Below are 15,866 nucleotides of genomic sequence, written 5' to 3' on the forward strand. Positions count from 1 at the left end.
TTTTTAGCAGTAAATACTTGTAGTGTCTCTTTTGCTCTCATATACTGTGCAGTCTCTTATTGAAGACTTGCAATTAGCCTTATATTGTTAATAATAAACTGTTAACTAGGAATGATTGTAAATAGGAAGTAAATTCTAATTGCCGTATGACCAATCATTTAATTACTACATTGAACCCATTTGGGCAGTGTAATACATGTCTCTGCAATTAAATACAAAGACATAGGACTTCCCTAGTGGTCCAGTGGTCAAGACTGCTCTTCCACTTCAGGGGGCCACGGGTTCAGACCTTGGTTGGGGAACTAAGGTCCTGCATGCCACATGGCACAGCCATATCTGCCCATTTCCCCACTCTTGTGTATAGTCTTACTGTAAATGAAATCAGCCAGAGTGAATGGGGCTGCTCTGGGCTAGTTTAATCAGGTTACAGGGAACGTGAGATACAGATGACGTGTTTGGCTTTAGTAATCAGTCCGAGGGCAGGAGACCCAGAGCTCCCTTCAGTCCCCTCTTCCCTCTTAAGAGATCTTATTAAAGCAGCATTAGAAAGCACTAGCTACTCTTTGTTGAGAAGCTGTGAGCAGCCATTTAGGTGCAAACACTTCACCAGGACTTTTACATCCATTATCTCTAATCTTCAAGGGAAGCTTGCGAGGGAACCGTAGCCTAGAAGGGTAGGAACAGAGGCTTAGAAGTTTGAGTGACTTGCCTAGGTTCCCACAGCTAACAGGTGACAGAACCAGTGTTTCAATCTCTGGTCACAATTACTCGCTTTATTTTCCCAGCCCATGTTTCACTCCTACCTTCTTTCCGTAATTTCTCCTGACTGCCCCTCAGAGCTGCTCCTGCTTGCTCAGGCCTCTGTTGAGAAACCCACCTGAGTCAGCCAGGAATTCCGCTCCACCCCGCCAGCTGTCGGCGCGTTTCCCCACGCACCTGCCGCCCTGCCCGCTCCCGCTCTCACACGCCAGTGAGCTTCTGAAACTGGCCTCTGTCAGACCTGCAGTGTTGACACGATGAGACACACAGCAGTGGGAAAGCTGCTTAGTCCTGAAGCAGGCCTGGCCCCGGTTTTCCCTGGAGGGTGTGGCAGCGAGAGATGTGAGGGACTGACAGCTGACTTGTAGGGAAGGATTTTTGGAGCCTTCTGTGACCCCATTTTGAGTGAAGTGAGGGTTTCCTGGGTGGTCCAGTGATTAAGACTCCGCGCTTCCACTGCTGAGGGCACAGGTTCAGTTCCTGGTCGGGGAACTAAGATCCCACATGCCGTGCAGTGAGGCCAAAAGTTAATGAAGAAATTTTTTTTTCCCCTGAGCAAAAGGTTCTCATAGAATCCCAATGTTCATGCACCCAGATCCCACAGTCATCCCACTTGGTAATTGGTCTGGCCCGGTAACTCAGTAGCCTAGTTTGGGCAGTCAGTGTTAACATAGAGGAAGGTGGGTGGTGTGTGAAGGACCATGTCCTGGATAACCTGTCTGTCACCGGTTTAGACTTTCACACCATACCGGACGGCATGGCGCCCCATAGTGACTGCCACCCACATTGGCTCCCACATCCGAGTAGGTGGATATGGACTTGCCGTTGGTTGCCTTGCCCCTGCTTGCCTGGGAATGCCCGTCACTTCCTTCGCTTTGGTGGACTCTGGTTTAACCATTGGCAATGAAAGTGACTGTCGTGGTGGAAGTTGAATTGTGTGAGCATTTATTTTCCTCCCACTGTTTTCTCCTTTCAAATGAACCACCCGTACTTGTTTCTAAGAGAATCCACCCACGTCGACTCGCCTGTGGCTTTCACTCTTTCAGTTTGTGGGGAGTGGCGTCTCGACGATGGGTGGACCCCAGGCCTCTCTCCTGGCGGGGTGTGTGTGTGTGTCACTCGTTTCTGTCTGTGTGACCCAGAAACTCCCAGTATCTTGGGTAGGCATAATCAGCACCCTGAAATTGGGTTAGAATGCCAGAACACATCGCCTAAGCATGAACTGATGATAATTGCCCCAGTTCCCGACGAGTCCTTACTAGGGCTGTGCTATGAGAACCCAAGATGCTGGGAAGGGACTGTTTGGACCTGTGGCTGCCACCTGGGTGCAGCTTGCTGTCAGCCTTTCTTGGGATGAACTGTGTACCACACGCTGTATCTTCTCACAGAAGCACCAAAACAACTTAGGCCACGAATCCTCTTTGAACGTTGATTGTGTTTCAGGATGCCATCTTTTTTCCTTTGTACTAAGGCCTCTTCACTTGTGCCTTGTAATTATTTCTTTACACGTATGATGCCTTCAGGACCTCTTGTTCTTTCCACTTTACCTCTGTGAATTCAGGACACACCCTTCAGTGATTCCTGCTGCTGTTCCTCGATGACACCTCATCTTTCCCTCCCCAAGTCTTCTGACCTAGAAATCCCACTGTCATAACTTAACAATTAATAAGAACTAAAAACATTACCTAAAGACTTACCAATAATATATCAATAATAATTGGTAATTATAAGATAATAGTTAAGTTCTTTGGAGTAAACTAGAATACACATACTTACAAAAGGTCAGTTGTTTGATAGGTCAACTTTAAGACCTACCAAAACACTGTGAAGTATGCGTGTTTACGTCTTCTCAGTTCAGTTTACCATTTCCCTTCAGCGTAGGCATTATCTTGAAAAAGACTGGTTCAGAGCTCTGGGAGGTGTCTAGCTGGTTGGAGCTCCGTGGAGGAGCCAGGTCCCCCAGACGTGGCTCTCATGTGGGGGGTGTGGGGCTCTTTAACCTCCAGACTCGTCTGATGGAGCTGCACCGCCAGTGGGAATTGCTCCTGGAGAAGATGCGGGAGAAAGGCATCAAGCTGCTGCAGGCCCAGAAGCTGGTGCAGTACTTGCGGGAGTGTGAGGACGTGATGGACTGGATCAATGACAAGGTACGTTTGAGCAGGAGGGAGATGCCATGACCCTGACCTCCTAACTAGGAGAGGAGCACGCAGTAAACTGCACGACCCTGAAGTGGCTGCAGCCCCTCTGGCACCCATTTCATAATGGGTTTTGGGAGCCACTGTGCCCGAGTGTGTCTTGGTGACTCTGGCTCTGCTGTGGTCCCCAAACAGGAAGCCATTGTGACGTCTGAGGAGCTGGGCCAGGACCTGGAGCATGTGGAGGTGTTACAGAAGAAATTCGAAGAGTTTCAGACAGACATGGCTGCCCACGAAGAGAGAGTCAATGAAGTGAACCAGTTCGCTGCCAAGCTCATTCAGGTAAATGGGAAAGTGCTGCGTGTTCTCATAGCAGCGTTATGGTAACTGCCTTTACATTAATATTAATGTGATACAACTTCATTAATTTTTCCAGAAGGAAAATTTTGATTAGGTGCCTGGTTTCTGGGTGAGCAGGTTTTGATAAAGCATGTCTGAGTCCTGTTTAGATCTCAATAAGGCAGCAGTATTGCTCACTCCTACGTTAGAATACACTTTTCAACTTGTGGCTGTGGGCAGGAAGGGCAGAGTTCATTTGATCTCTTTACTCCGCCCATTTTCAGGTAGAGCTTGGTGAAGCTTTTATGGGCTGTTGAAGTTGGGCGTCAGGGTTTCTCAGACTAGGGTGTGGTGGCGAAAGTTGAAGAGGGTTGGCAGGAGTCCACCGCCACCTCAATACTCTTCTTGAGTCGGAGCTTCCCTGGACTCCTGGGAGCGGGGGAGCCCTGTAATGAAACAAGGCTCTCCCCTGGGAGCTCTGCAGCCAGAGGGGAGTGGGACCACCTATCGCTGCTGATTTATCATTGCCCACCCTGCATGGCTCCAGAGATGTCCAGTACAGTGACCACAGGAGTTTTTGCTTTAGGGAAAACTTGATTTGGGGGATGGGGGTGCACACTTGAAACCTGTAGATCCTTCAGGACTGGCATTTGTTTCCTCTTGGCTCAGTGATGAGAGGAGAACCAGCATTCCTCAGACATAACCTCGCCTTCCACATGACAGGATCATGGGATCCTCAGGATCCTGGGCCATCCCTGGGTCGTGCCGAGGAGAGCAGGCGGGCCAAACCCCAGATCCCACAGGGGGTCCCACAGCCCAGGAGTGCTTTGCCTTGTCACTTTACCTGTTATTTAAACAAGACACAATGTGGTTAGTGAGGAAGGAGACTTTGAAAGGAGTGTCTCCAGTGTGAAGTCAGGAACAGATCTGAAAGCCATGTTTCTGGGCAGGCGTGCTTCTCGGTAGCCTGATGACAGCGGACACCCTGAACTTGGGGCGAGCAGTCGTTCGTGAGGCGCCCAGGCAGGCGCCGCTGCAGGATGTCAGTGCAGGGGCTGCTACAGACGTCCAGAACTGCTCTGGAGAAGCACCACATGGCTCCTGGGCGCAGACAAGGGCTCTCGCCTTTTTATAGAACAAGAAATGAAGCTCCCGTGGAAGGAGCTTCCCTCCATTCCACACAAAAAGCCAGTGATTCTTCAGAACAGTCAGGATTGCTGAGGCAGACATGTCAGGGAGCCAAGGCCAGGTGAGCAGTGACGGGGCCACAGGTGCCGGTCTGAGTGTCGTGTCTGCCCTTCCTGGCCCAGGAGCAGCACCCTGAGGAGGAGCTGATCAAGACAAAGCAGGACGAGGTGAATGCGGCCTGGCAGCGGCTGAAGGGCCTGGCCCTCCAGCGGCAGGGGAAGCTGTTCGGGGCAGCTGAGGTCCAACGCTTTAACAGGTACCAAGCTGAGGGGGCTTGCAGGAATGGGGTCTCCCGGCCGGGTGTGGTGAAGCCTACAGGGAGTTGAAGAAAGTGTGGGGCTGACTGGGTCTCGGCCCTGTGTGGCATCCCAGTCCCGGATGGATGACGTAGCTACAGACAAACGGGTGCCTCTGTGTTGTAGGGATGTGGACGAGACCATCAGCTGGATTAAGGAGAAGGAACAGTTAATGGCCTCTGATGACTTTGGCCGGGACCTGGCCAGCGTCCAGGCTTTACTTCGGAAACACGAGGGTTTGGAGAGAGATCTTGCTGCCTTGGAGGACAAGGTGGGTTTGGAAGGCAGCTGTTTCTGTGACTGAGTTACTCGCCAGGGTCGGAAGAGCAGCCCTGACGAGCGTGTGTCTCCAGGTCAAAGCCCTGTGTGCCGAGGCTGACCGCCTGCAGCAGTCCCACCCTCTGAGTGCCACCCAGATCCAGGTGAAGCGAGAGGAGCTGATCACCAACTGGGAGCAGATCCGCACCCTGGCCGCGGAGAGACACGCACGTCTCAACGATTCCTACAGGTAGAAGCACTCCTCCAGGGCTCCACAGCCTGTACTGTGAAGTTTTTGTTTTAGAGTTGAGGTCAGAATTGATGGTTAGTTCTCTGTAACAAGGAGAACGTGTTACAGCTTTGGTATAGCTTCATAGCTTTCCTCTAGTAAAAAGATGCAGAAGACTTTTTCTTACTATATTTGTCATATATTTCCTTGTTGTATATTAATGTATTTCTATATTATATTTAGAGACGTGACAACTTTGTGGTGTTTGTATATAAATGCACAGTATTGATAACTTTGTAAATGTCTTTTTTCCAGTCCGTATCACTTTGTTAGAACCAATATAAGTGGAAATACCTATTAGCAATAAGTATTTAGCAATCTGAGCATCATGTAAAATATTCTGTTAAAATTGAGTAAATCAGAAATTGAAAGGGAAATAGTATTTCTTACTAGTAACTAGGAGTTGAATTTGGGAATCACAAGGAAGTTGAACATAAGGGACAAGCTCAGGGAATTACAGTGATGGACAGAGCCTAAATTCTGAAGGATTGATTTCAGTCGTCTTTTGCTAGTCTAGATTGGAAGAGTCCTCCCTTTCCCAGGGCTAGAGTTTGTATAACTTGTTAGACTCTTGAGGACATAGAATTTGGAGCTCTGGGGTGGCATCTTCCACCCGGGGCCTCCCCTGGAGACCTCTGCTTATGGACCTTTGGTTTCCCAGGCTTCAGCGCTTCCTTGCCGACTTCCGAGACCTCACCAGCTGGGTCACTGAGATGAAAGCCCTCATCAACGCAGATGAACTTGCCAACGATGTGGCCGGAGCCGAAGCCCTGCTGGATAGGCATCAGGAGCACAAGGTAGTGTTTCCAGGATCTTCCAGAAGTAAAGCCGTGAGCTTATAGTGTGTGGCTGTAGCTCTGTTACTTCCAGCCTGGAGTGGCTGAAACCTTGCTCACAGGTAGCTCTCACCATGGGGATTGGGGCTGGTTTTGCCTTTGGAGTCTTGCTTTTTCTGCTTCTAATAGATGGTTGCTGCTGCTGCTAAGTCGCTTCAGTCATGTCCGACTCTGTGCGACCCCATAGACGGCAGCTCACCAGGCTCCCCTGTCCCTGGGATTCTCCAGGCAAGAACACTGGAGTGGGTTGCCATTTCCTTCTCCAGTGCGTGAAAGTGAAAAGTGAAAGTGAAGTCGCTCAGTCGTGTCTGACTCTTAGCGACCCCATGGACTGCAGCCTACCAGGTTCCTCCATCCATGGGATTTTCCAGGCAAGAGTACTGGAGTGGGGTGCCATTGCCTTCTCCGAATAGATGGTTACTCTCCTGATATGTAACTCATTTAACCATGATTCATAAAATCAAAGGGCCAAGCTCTAGCAGGGTGGAGATGCTGCTGTTTTGCATATGTATCCTGTGCCATCTTGAAAAATCTTTAAATGCTGAACTTCGTGGTTGGTTTGAGTAAATCTAAACTTCATAATCTGCTCTTTTTCCAAAGTATGTCCATGGGAAATTAGTTTTATGAGATCTTAACAGGCTTTATACCTTAAGAAAAGGGTTTTCTGTGGCTAAGTAATTTTGGAAAACACTGTTAAGGTTTGAAAAATTATTACTATAAATCTTCTGAGGTGCTAGATATAAAAAATCAATATACAAAAGTCAGACAGTCCCCTCTGGACTAGCAGCAGTTAAAAGCGTAATTTTTAAAAATACTAATTATCGCATGAGAAAATATAAAGTCCTTGGGAATCTAACAAAAGTTGTTTAAGACATGTGTGCAGAAAGCTGTACAGTTTTGAGGAAAGGGGAGAAACAGAATAAAGGGGTGGGCATGGTGGAATGATTGCTTGTAGAGGCGCAAATTCTCCCCAGGATGTATGTATTCAGTGCAGTTCCAGGCAGAAGCCCAGAGGCCTTTGTGTCTGAGATGAAACATGCTGATTTTAAAATAAAATTGGAAGGGATTTCCCTGTGGTCCAGTGGCTAAGATTCCTCACTCCCAGTGCAGGGGGCCTGTGTGCAGCCCCTGGTCAGGGAGCTAGATCCTACCTGCCACAGCCAAAAGTACACATGCCACATCCAAGACCCACTAGAGCCACATAAATAAATGTGAAAGTAATTTAATTTGGAAGGAAAAAAAAATTAAAACCAGCTGAGACAATTATGAAGAACAGAGGAGGGACTCTTCCTACCAGTTATTATAAAATCATAAGTTTATCTGGCACAAGGAGACCTGAAATAGACCAGTGGAACAGATGATGGAGAGCTCGGGCCCTGTAGATATGTGGACACTTGATGGTTTGACAGATGGCACGAAAAGCCAGTAGGAAGCAGACTTGTTAGTAAGCTATGCTCTCCGGTGTGGTTACCTGGGCTGATACTAGCAAACCTGGCGTCCTCTTTGGTTTGTCCTCATTCTAGATGTGATATTCCTGATTTGAATGGTTATACAAAATTCAACAACTTACTCTTTGTTACAAAGTGGTGGACATAAATTGTCCCTTTTCCCCCCCATTAGGGTGAAATTGACGCACATGAAGATAGCTTTAAATCTGCAGATGAGTCTGGACAGGCCCTGCTTGCAGCTGGTCACTACGCCTCAGATGAAGTGAGGGAGAAGGTATGAGAGGAGAAAGGGTCTTTTAATAAAAGTCTCTGAAAGCTGTTATCCATCCTTAAATATCCAGATGTTGCATTCGCCACAGTGTCAGAGAAAATTTAACGCAGGAGATTCTGCCTGGAAGTTAAGGAGCAGCAAACACTTCGAGAGATTTAAAAAGGAGATGCATGGTGATTGATTAAAGAAAGTTCCATTTGTGTGGGCCACATGCAACACATTTCCTACGACTTTGCAGAGAGCTGATTCCTGCATTGGTAGCTAGAGTTGAGAGGAAACATTAAATTATGTGTATGTGTATATAATTCCAAAGTTTCAAAGTATCTTTGTAAAGATACCTGAGGTACATTAAATAATGATTTTTATGTTTTTAATACTATATAGACCAGGAAGAGACATTTTAAAGACACACTTTATTGTCGTTAACTTTACAGCCTTCAAATTAGGTCTTAGGCATTGATGAATCTAGTGAGTGTGTTCTGAGGAGAACCCACTCAGTTGACACCTCTCACCTAAGAGTCCCTGCTCCTCCTATGCTGCCTCACTTTTACATACGTGCCCTTTTTCTTCCACCAGAGGTTTATTTGTCATGTCTACCTAACATTATATGTGATAATATGGCAATAAATTATTAATAATTCTAGGTTCATTCAAACAGGGCCAACTCTTAGGTTTAGCATGACCATGCAAACCCTCAGGATCTGTGGTGTGCGTGTGTGTGTGTGTGTGTGTGTGACTTGGCTGACACGTGCAAGTGAATGCTATCCTTCTTGTGCAAGTCAGAACCAAGGCCTGAAGGTTAGCAGAGGATTAGAAATGCCGGGAGCCTCTGTGTCTGACGTTCCCCTCCCCTCCCCTGTTCCCCACCCCACCACTGCCGCCCTAGCTGACCGTCCTGTCCGAGGAGCGGGCCGCGCTGCTGGAGCTCTGGGAGCTGCGACGGCAGCAGTATGAGCAGTGCATGGACCTGCAGCTCTTCTACCGCGACACGGAGCAGGTGGACAACTGGATGAGCAAGCAGGAGGTGAGTGGGGTAGGCAGCTGGCCACCTGTGCCGTGCTGTTCCGCTGGCCCGTTCGGTGCGGGTTTAGTTCTGCGTCATGCGGAGGGAGGCGTTGCCGGCTTCCATGGCCCCTATCAACACCATTCCTATTGCTGAGACTGAAGGGCCCTCAGGAAAGGATCCAGTTTTTCAGAGGACTGTGATGGTATAAAGTTTTTTGTTAGATTTTCTTTTCCCTTAAAATTTTGCATTTTGTGTGAATTAAATCTACTAGAGGTAATGAAAGCTATTGGAGCAAAGTTTCAGTAGAGGGTAGAACGAGGGTTTCATGCTCTTGCTGGATTGGTTTTAAGTGAATCTGGAAGGACCTCTGGCTTCCAGGGGAGACCTGAGAGTTTCATGGCCATAGTCATTGTTCCCCTCCTTTCTGTATTGTGGCCTCAGCAGCCTTTGCTTTCTAGCCCTGAGAGGTGAAGGGCGTCGGACATTATGTCAACACTGTGTTTCCTCCTGTAAGGCGTTCCTGTTGAACGAAGACCTGGGCGATTCCTTGGATAGTGTGGAAGCGCTTCTCAAGAAGCACGAAGACTTTGAGAAGTCCCTCAGCGCCCAGGAGGAGAAGATCACAGTAAGACACCTTCCTGGCGTCCATGCCGTCACGTGATCCTTAGTGTCAGCGGAGGTCTCTTGTTCTGAGAGGCTTCCGAGCAGAGTCAGAGAAGTCTCCGGGTGCTTACACCCTCGAGAGGGTGATCAGCCACCTTGCTGGAGACACAGCACAGCTTTTAGAATGAAATTGTTCTCTTGATGTAAACCTCCAGGTTGAGATTTCCTCCCTGTTAAAGTAGTTAAGAACTAAGGTAAAAGGTTTTTTCCCCATTGAGCACTGATCTTGGAAGTAGGAATTGAGGAGTTACCGTGATTATGATGCTCAGCTTCCACTGCAGGTGGTATGGATTTGATTCCTGGTCAGGGAAGTAAGATCCTGCATGCTATGTGGTTTGGCTGAAAAAAAGACTTAGGAATTGAAAGGCTGGTAACCTGTGTCTGACCCCGTCAGATCCTGCCCCGACATTAACTGCAGCCAGCGTCTGCAGTCCTGAGTGAAGCTAGCATTACTGAGCCATCTGACTGAGGACGTCAAGTAAAAACTCGGAAGTGAATGGATAAAGGTTGTCATAGCAAACCTCAGAGTGAAGTCCTTGACATGGTCTAGAGCGTTTTGTGCTGTGTTCTGCACTCCCCTCTGCGGGCCGAGCTGTGATGAGCCCTCACCAGTGACAAACCCTCTTCTTCCTCCTAGGCCTTAGATGAGTTTGCCACCAAGCTGATTCAGAACAACCACTACGCGATGGAAGATGTGGCCACCCGGCGAGACGCAGTGAGTGCACAACTTCCTCACTAGCCTCCTTTCCATCCATGGGTGTCCCTCCCAAGGCAGGTCAGTTAGGTGTGAGAGTGGAGACTCACAGGGGGCCTTGCTTTCCAGCTGCTGAGCCGTCGCAACGCCCTGCATGAGAGAGCCATGTACCGCCGTGCTCAGCTTGCAGATTCCTTCCACTTGCAGCAGTTTTTCCGTGACTCTGATGAGCTCAAGAGTTGGGTCAACGAGAAGATGAAAACAGCTACAGATGAAGCTTATAAAGTAAGATCCTGTCAGCAGTGTCATGTAGCCCTTGGTCTGTAAGCCAGACACCACGCTTACAAATAGATGTAGCTAAAGAAAGAGATTGGAAATTTCAAAAACACACTACGGAATGTAAGCTGGCGGTTTCATACGTCCCCTGGGAAGATACATGCGAGTGCAGTGCAGCGTAACTTGCTGTCCTGTGGTTCGAGAGAGAACCTCTTTCTTGGCAGGACCCATCCAACCTACAAGGGAAAGTGCAGAAGCACCAGGCCTTTGAGGCCGAGCTCTCGGCAAACCAGAGCCGCATTGATGCCCTGGAGAAAGCCGGGCAGAAGCTGATCGATGTCGACCACTATGCCAAGGACGAGGTGGCGGCTCGGATGAATGAGGTCATCAGTCTGTGGAAGAAGCTGCTGGAGGCCACGGAGCTGAAAGGTGAGGGGAAGCATGCACGGGGTTGTGGTAGGTTTAGAGAGTTAAATGCTCGTCCCTGGTTTAAGTACTTGGACCACCTAGGCGAGCTGCACCAGGTGACTGGGCACTGGGGCTCACTTCCTGAGGGAGTCAGCTGCGTGGGTGCCTAATGATGTGCAGGGTTGGCGGATGTGACTGTGTGTACTGGCTGGTGGGGGAACCTGAGAGAGGAGGGGCTGATTCGGTCAGTGGGCCTGGTTGGCTGGGGCCTCGTCACTAGAAGAGGTCTGCTGTGAGCCGAGGGCAGCTAACCATTCGTCAGCTCTTAACCCATGGGGCTCATTCCAGCTCCGCATTTGGAAGGCAGAGCCAAGCTTGCAGTTTTTCTTCACCTTGTGATAGACGTGAAGCCATCACTGAAACCCTGCCCCGCCGTGGTCCTTCCGAGAGGTGCCACTGTTTACGAGCAGCGCTGGCAGAAGGGTGATACTCACTCACAGACTCAACCTTGCTTCCTTGAGCAGGCATAAAGCTCCGCGAGGCTAACCAGCAGCAGCAGTTTAACCGCAATGTTGAGGACATCGAGCTGTGGCTGTATGAAGTGGAAGGTCATCTGGCCTCGGACGACTACGGCAAAGACCTCACCAATGTCCAGAACCTCCAGAAGAAGCACGCCCTGCTGGAGGCTGACGTGGCAGCTCACCAGGTACGGGCCCTGGACGTGGATGTGGGGCCATGGGCGCGGGAGCAAGAGGGGCCGGTCAGCCAAGGCCAGTCAGTTCGGGGGGTATGAAGTGTGTCGATGCCTTAGAGAATCGTGGATGCACCGCTTGCTTCTGTTCAGGTTGGTCTGCTTGCCCTTGGAGCTTCCTGGGAGCCCCAAATGGGGAAAGGGCGGCTGGAAGTGCACTCAGGGAAACAACTGTGTGCATTTTCTCAGTGTGTGAGCAAACCACACCTGAGGCAATGACGTCAGCCAAGAGATGTCCAGAACGCACTTGGCCGGCCCGGGGCCAGGCTTTCAACACTCTGTCCTTCCCGTCTCCAGGATCGCATCGATGGCATCACTATCCAAGCCCGCCAGTTCCAGGACGCGGGCCACTTTGATGCTGAAAACATCAAGAAGAAGCAGGAGGCCCTGGTAGCTCGCTACGAGGCGCTCAAGGAGCCCATGGTTGCCCGGAAGCAGAAGCTGGCTGATTCCCTGCGGTTGCAGCAGCTCTTCCGTGACGTCGAGGATGAGGAGACGTGGATTCGGGAGAAAGAACCCATTGCCGCCTCCACCAACAGAGGTCAGCCTGCCTCTGTCAGACGGAAGTCCAGTTAGGAAAGGGAGGGGGACCCGTGTCCGAATGAGCAAAGTCAAGTTTCAGTTGAACTGGGTTTTTAAGTGAAACCGTGGGGAAAGCTGAGAGTGATGGGGTTGACTTTTCTCTTGACTCGGGAGTGGTTTCTCTTTCAGGCAAAGATTTAATTGGAGTCCAGAACCTGCTAAAGAAACACCAAGCGCTACAAGCAGAAATTGCTGGCCACGAGCCCCGCATCAAAGCAGTCACACAGAAGGGGAATGCCATGGTGGAGGAGGGTGAGTGTCATCAGGAAGTGGCTTTGTTCTCGTTTGTCGTTTCGCCCACTGAGTGCACGGTCCCGGGTCAGGCTGGGCTAGGGGTTGAAGAGTGTCCCCCCATCTCCTGACTGTGACTCTGACTAGTCCATAACCTTTCTGAACCTGAACTCACCCCCCAGCCGCCAGCTTCTCAACTTCTCCCACAGTTGAGAAGACTGCTGCTGCTGCTAGGTCGCTTCAGTCGTGTCCGACTCTGTGCGACCCCAGAGACGGCAGCCCACCAGGCTCCCCCGTGCCTGGGATTCTCCAGGCAAGAACACTAGAGTGGGTTGCCATTTCCTTCTCCTGTTGAGAAGACTGAGGTCAAATACTGAGGAGCCTGAGACAGTGCCCAGCACTCAACGAGTCTCCATGATGGAGAGTAGGCGGGGGCTGTGGGTCTTATTGTTTGTTTATGATGACATCACTAATGCCAAATAGGGCATCTGCTTAGAGTCTAGACAGACAGCGTGGTCTGAGGAGATCTGTTAAAGGGTTGGAACCTGGGCCTCATAAAACTGGGAACATGAAGGGACCTGGCTCCCTGGACAGAGTCGCAGAGGCTTTGAGTGCTCAGAGGACCTTGTTTGTCCCCATGTTTCTCACTGTCCTTCCCCTGCCCGCCCTACAGGCCATTTTGCTGCCGAGGACGTGAAGGCCAAGCTCCATGAGCTGAACCAGAAGTGGGAGTCGCTGAAGTCCAAGGCCTCCCAGCGGCGGCAGGACCTGGAGGACTCGCTGCAGGCCCAGCAGTACTTTGCCGACGCCAACGAGGCTGAGTCCTGGATGCGGGAGAAGGAGCCCATCGTGGGCAGCACTGACTATGGCAAAGATGAGGACTCGGCCGAGGTGATGCTTACTGGGGGTACCAGGCTCGGGCTGGGGCCGGTTAGGAGAATGACCACGCGTGCAGGTCTCATGGCTTTTAAGGTGTTCCAGCATCTTCCGCTTTCCTCTGGTAATTCTATTATGCTCGCAAAAGAGAAGAGGCAGCCTTGGTCTTTCACTCTTAGCCGTGACCATGTCTCCGTTCTTCATTTTTTCTGTATACATATGTGTACATAAGCACAGTTTTTTGTTAGTCATCTTTTTTGAATGGAATTATTAAATTTTATTCGTGAAGGTCTAGATGTAGCCGTGTGCCTGCCTTTTCTTGCCTCTTCACATAAACCGTCATGAGCTGAGTATTGACCCAACCTGATAGGATTTGGAGAAGTAGGAAGCACCGAGGGTGGTGGGAAGGGGGTTTCTGGAGGAGGGTGGCATGTGCCCAGCTGCCACTTACCAGGAGTGTTCAATTCTCAGGATGGGTGGTGGATCACTACGTGTGATGATGTTCTTTATGACTCCTCATCTGTTTCAAGGATTGCATCATTAAGTATGGATGAAAAGATAATAGAAAACATAATATTTTGTCCACGTTAAGTGTTTATCATATAAAGGGAGAGAGAGTGATCAAGTCGCCGGGTAGCTAAACAGATTTCAGAGGCAGATGGCGTGTTGGGGAGGCAGAGGGGCTGCTCTGGCTCCTTGCTCAGGGTCGCCTTGTGTGACTTGGATTTCAGGCTCTGCTAAAGAAGCACGAGGCATTGATGTCGGATCTCAGCGCCTATGGCAGCAGCATCCAGGCCCTGCGAGAGCAGGCCCAGTCGTGCCGGGTAAGCGAGGCTTTTCCTGTCAGCAATTGCGAGATCCCAGGGGTTGGGTGGGGGCCAGGGAGCAGGGAGGCCAGAAGACCCAGATGCTGACAGCAGGTGGCATGATCATAGGTGACATTCTTTTATTTATGTGTTTTTAGCTGTGTTGGTTCTTCATTGCTTCATGGGCTTTCTCTAGTTGCAGAAAGCGGGGGCTGCTCTTCTCTGTGGTGCACAGTCTCTAGGGCATGTGGGCTCAGTAGTTGGGGTACCCAGGCTCAACAGTTGAGTGCACAGGCTTAGGTTTTCCAAGGCATGTGGGATCTTCCTGGACCAGAGATCAAACCTGTGTCTCCTGCATTGGCAGGCGGATTCTTAACCACTGACCCACCAGGGAAGCGCCTGTAGGTGACTTTCCTGTGACCTTAAAGGTCCCAGACCGCTGAGCTTCCTGAATCAGATCTTGTTGGTAGCTTCAGAGGAGAACTGTCACCAGCGTGTGTTTGGTGAATGTGGGTCTCCTGCTGAGGTTAGATCTGCAGTGGCTGAGACGGCACTCTGGAGACATCCCGTAACTGTGTTTGCCCTTCCTTTGGATTTTTAGCAACAAGTGGCCCCCATGGATGACGAGACTGGGAAGGAGCTGGTCTTGGCGCTCTATGACTATCAGGAGAAGAGTCCCCGAGAGGTTACCATGAAGAAAGGAGACATTCTCACCTTACTCAACAGCACCAACAAGGTAAGCACAGAGGATGACTGGGGGTGGTTTCCATGTATTAGGTGTCTTGGGAGCTTGTCTTTCCAGGATGAGGCTGGTTTAAAACTTGAAGTTACTAGAATTTCCAGGTCAGTCTGCCATGTCGTGTGGGTTTACTGTTTTGCCTGTGATTGAGATGACCAGTCTGTTTCCATATATACCTGAGAGCTAGGGTAGTGACTCGTACTCTCAAGGAGAGCTTTTTCATCATGGACCACTTCCAAGTGGAATTTTTTTCTCTTTTGAGCCAAAGTCTGCTTCTCTGTCACTGGTACCTGTTGGTTCTAGACTGAAGGGCCCCACAGCAGAGGGTTGAAGACAGGCTCCAGCATCACCCTGTAGGCTCCGCCTTCTCATCTTCTCCAAGTTCAGTGCTGCCTGGTTCATCAGTCTTTCTTCCTTAACGTATTCTGATTGACCATGGCCTTGGAATGAGGCCATCATCTGAAGAGCCCCCCAAGATCCTGCCCCCTGTCTTGGTGTAGGCTGGAGAAGTGTTAGGCACCTCCTGTTCCCAGCCACTCAGCTCACCTGGTTGTGGGACTTTGAGGAAACCCTGGCCAGTGTTGTTCTGCTGACTCTAAACCTAAGCTAACTGCCTGGTCTGACTCTGGTTTACTCAGGAGCAGCCTCCCCTAGTAGAAGCTGTGGTCATGGCAGACTGTGTGTCTGTGTTGGCCCCACAGAAGCCACTGGTCATAGGCAATCATGGGGGGCTTCGGAGGTCCCAGAGCATCTGAGGTTTTATTAAATTTCCTGAAGTATGGCTAGAGGCTGCCGTGTTAGCACAATCCTGGGGCATCTGTACAAAAGAGAAGGTGGCCTTCCTGCTCCAGTGAAGTCATGGCTGCCTCGCTTATGACCCTCCCCATACACGGCAGGTCACGAGGGGACCGAAATTCCCATCTTCACACCAGATGACTTTGGTACCGTCACTGGACCCTCATGACGTGACTAGAGCTCTTCATGTGTGCACGCGTGTGTGCACGGGCCTCCTTGG

The 15,866-nt window shown here is 50.1% G+C and overlaps 1 protein-coding gene across 9 annotated transcripts in view; it reads left to right on the plus strand.

Annotated features, from left to right (window-relative positions):
* Positions 1–15,866, plus strand: part of SPTAN1 (spectrin alpha, non-erythrocytic 1) — a 58,483-nt gene that overhangs the window by 12,848 nt on the left and 29,769 nt on the right. For all 9 annotated transcript variants that reach the window (XM_044926419.1, XM_044926417.1, XM_044926421.1 and 6 more), the window contains exons 4-21: positions 2,766–2,906; positions 3,090–3,236; positions 4,544–4,677; positions 4,844–4,988; positions 5,071–5,225; positions 5,926–6,061; positions 7,721–7,822; positions 8,706–8,843; positions 9,340–9,450; positions 10,126–10,203; positions 10,312–10,467; positions 10,683–10,887; positions 11,391–11,572; positions 11,915–12,158; positions 12,329–12,451; positions 13,104–13,321; positions 14,038–14,130; positions 14,714–14,848. In XM_044926419.1, coding sequence (XP_044782354.1) covers positions 2,766–2,906; positions 3,090–3,236; positions 4,544–4,677; positions 4,844–4,988; positions 5,071–5,225; positions 5,926–6,061; positions 7,721–7,822; positions 8,706–8,843; positions 9,340–9,450; positions 10,126–10,203; positions 10,312–10,467; positions 10,683–10,887; positions 11,391–11,572; positions 11,915–12,158; positions 12,329–12,451; positions 13,104–13,321; positions 14,038–14,130; positions 14,714–14,848 — 2,643 coding nt within the window. The remainder of the gene's footprint in view (positions 1–2,765; positions 2,907–3,089; positions 3,237–4,543; positions 4,678–4,843; positions 4,989–5,070; positions 5,226–5,925; positions 6,062–7,720; positions 7,823–8,705; positions 8,844–9,339; positions 9,451–10,125; positions 10,204–10,311; positions 10,468–10,682; positions 10,888–11,390; positions 11,573–11,914; positions 12,159–12,328; positions 12,452–13,103; positions 13,322–14,037; positions 14,131–14,713; positions 14,849–15,866) is intronic.

Source organism: Bubalus bubalis, chromosome 12 (assembly GCF_019923935.1).
Source record: "Bubalus bubalis isolate 160015118507 breed Murrah chromosome 12, NDDB_SH_1, whole genome shotgun sequence".
NCBI classification, from domain to species: domain Eukaryota; kingdom Metazoa; phylum Chordata; class Mammalia; order Artiodactyla; family Bovidae; genus Bubalus; species Bubalus bubalis.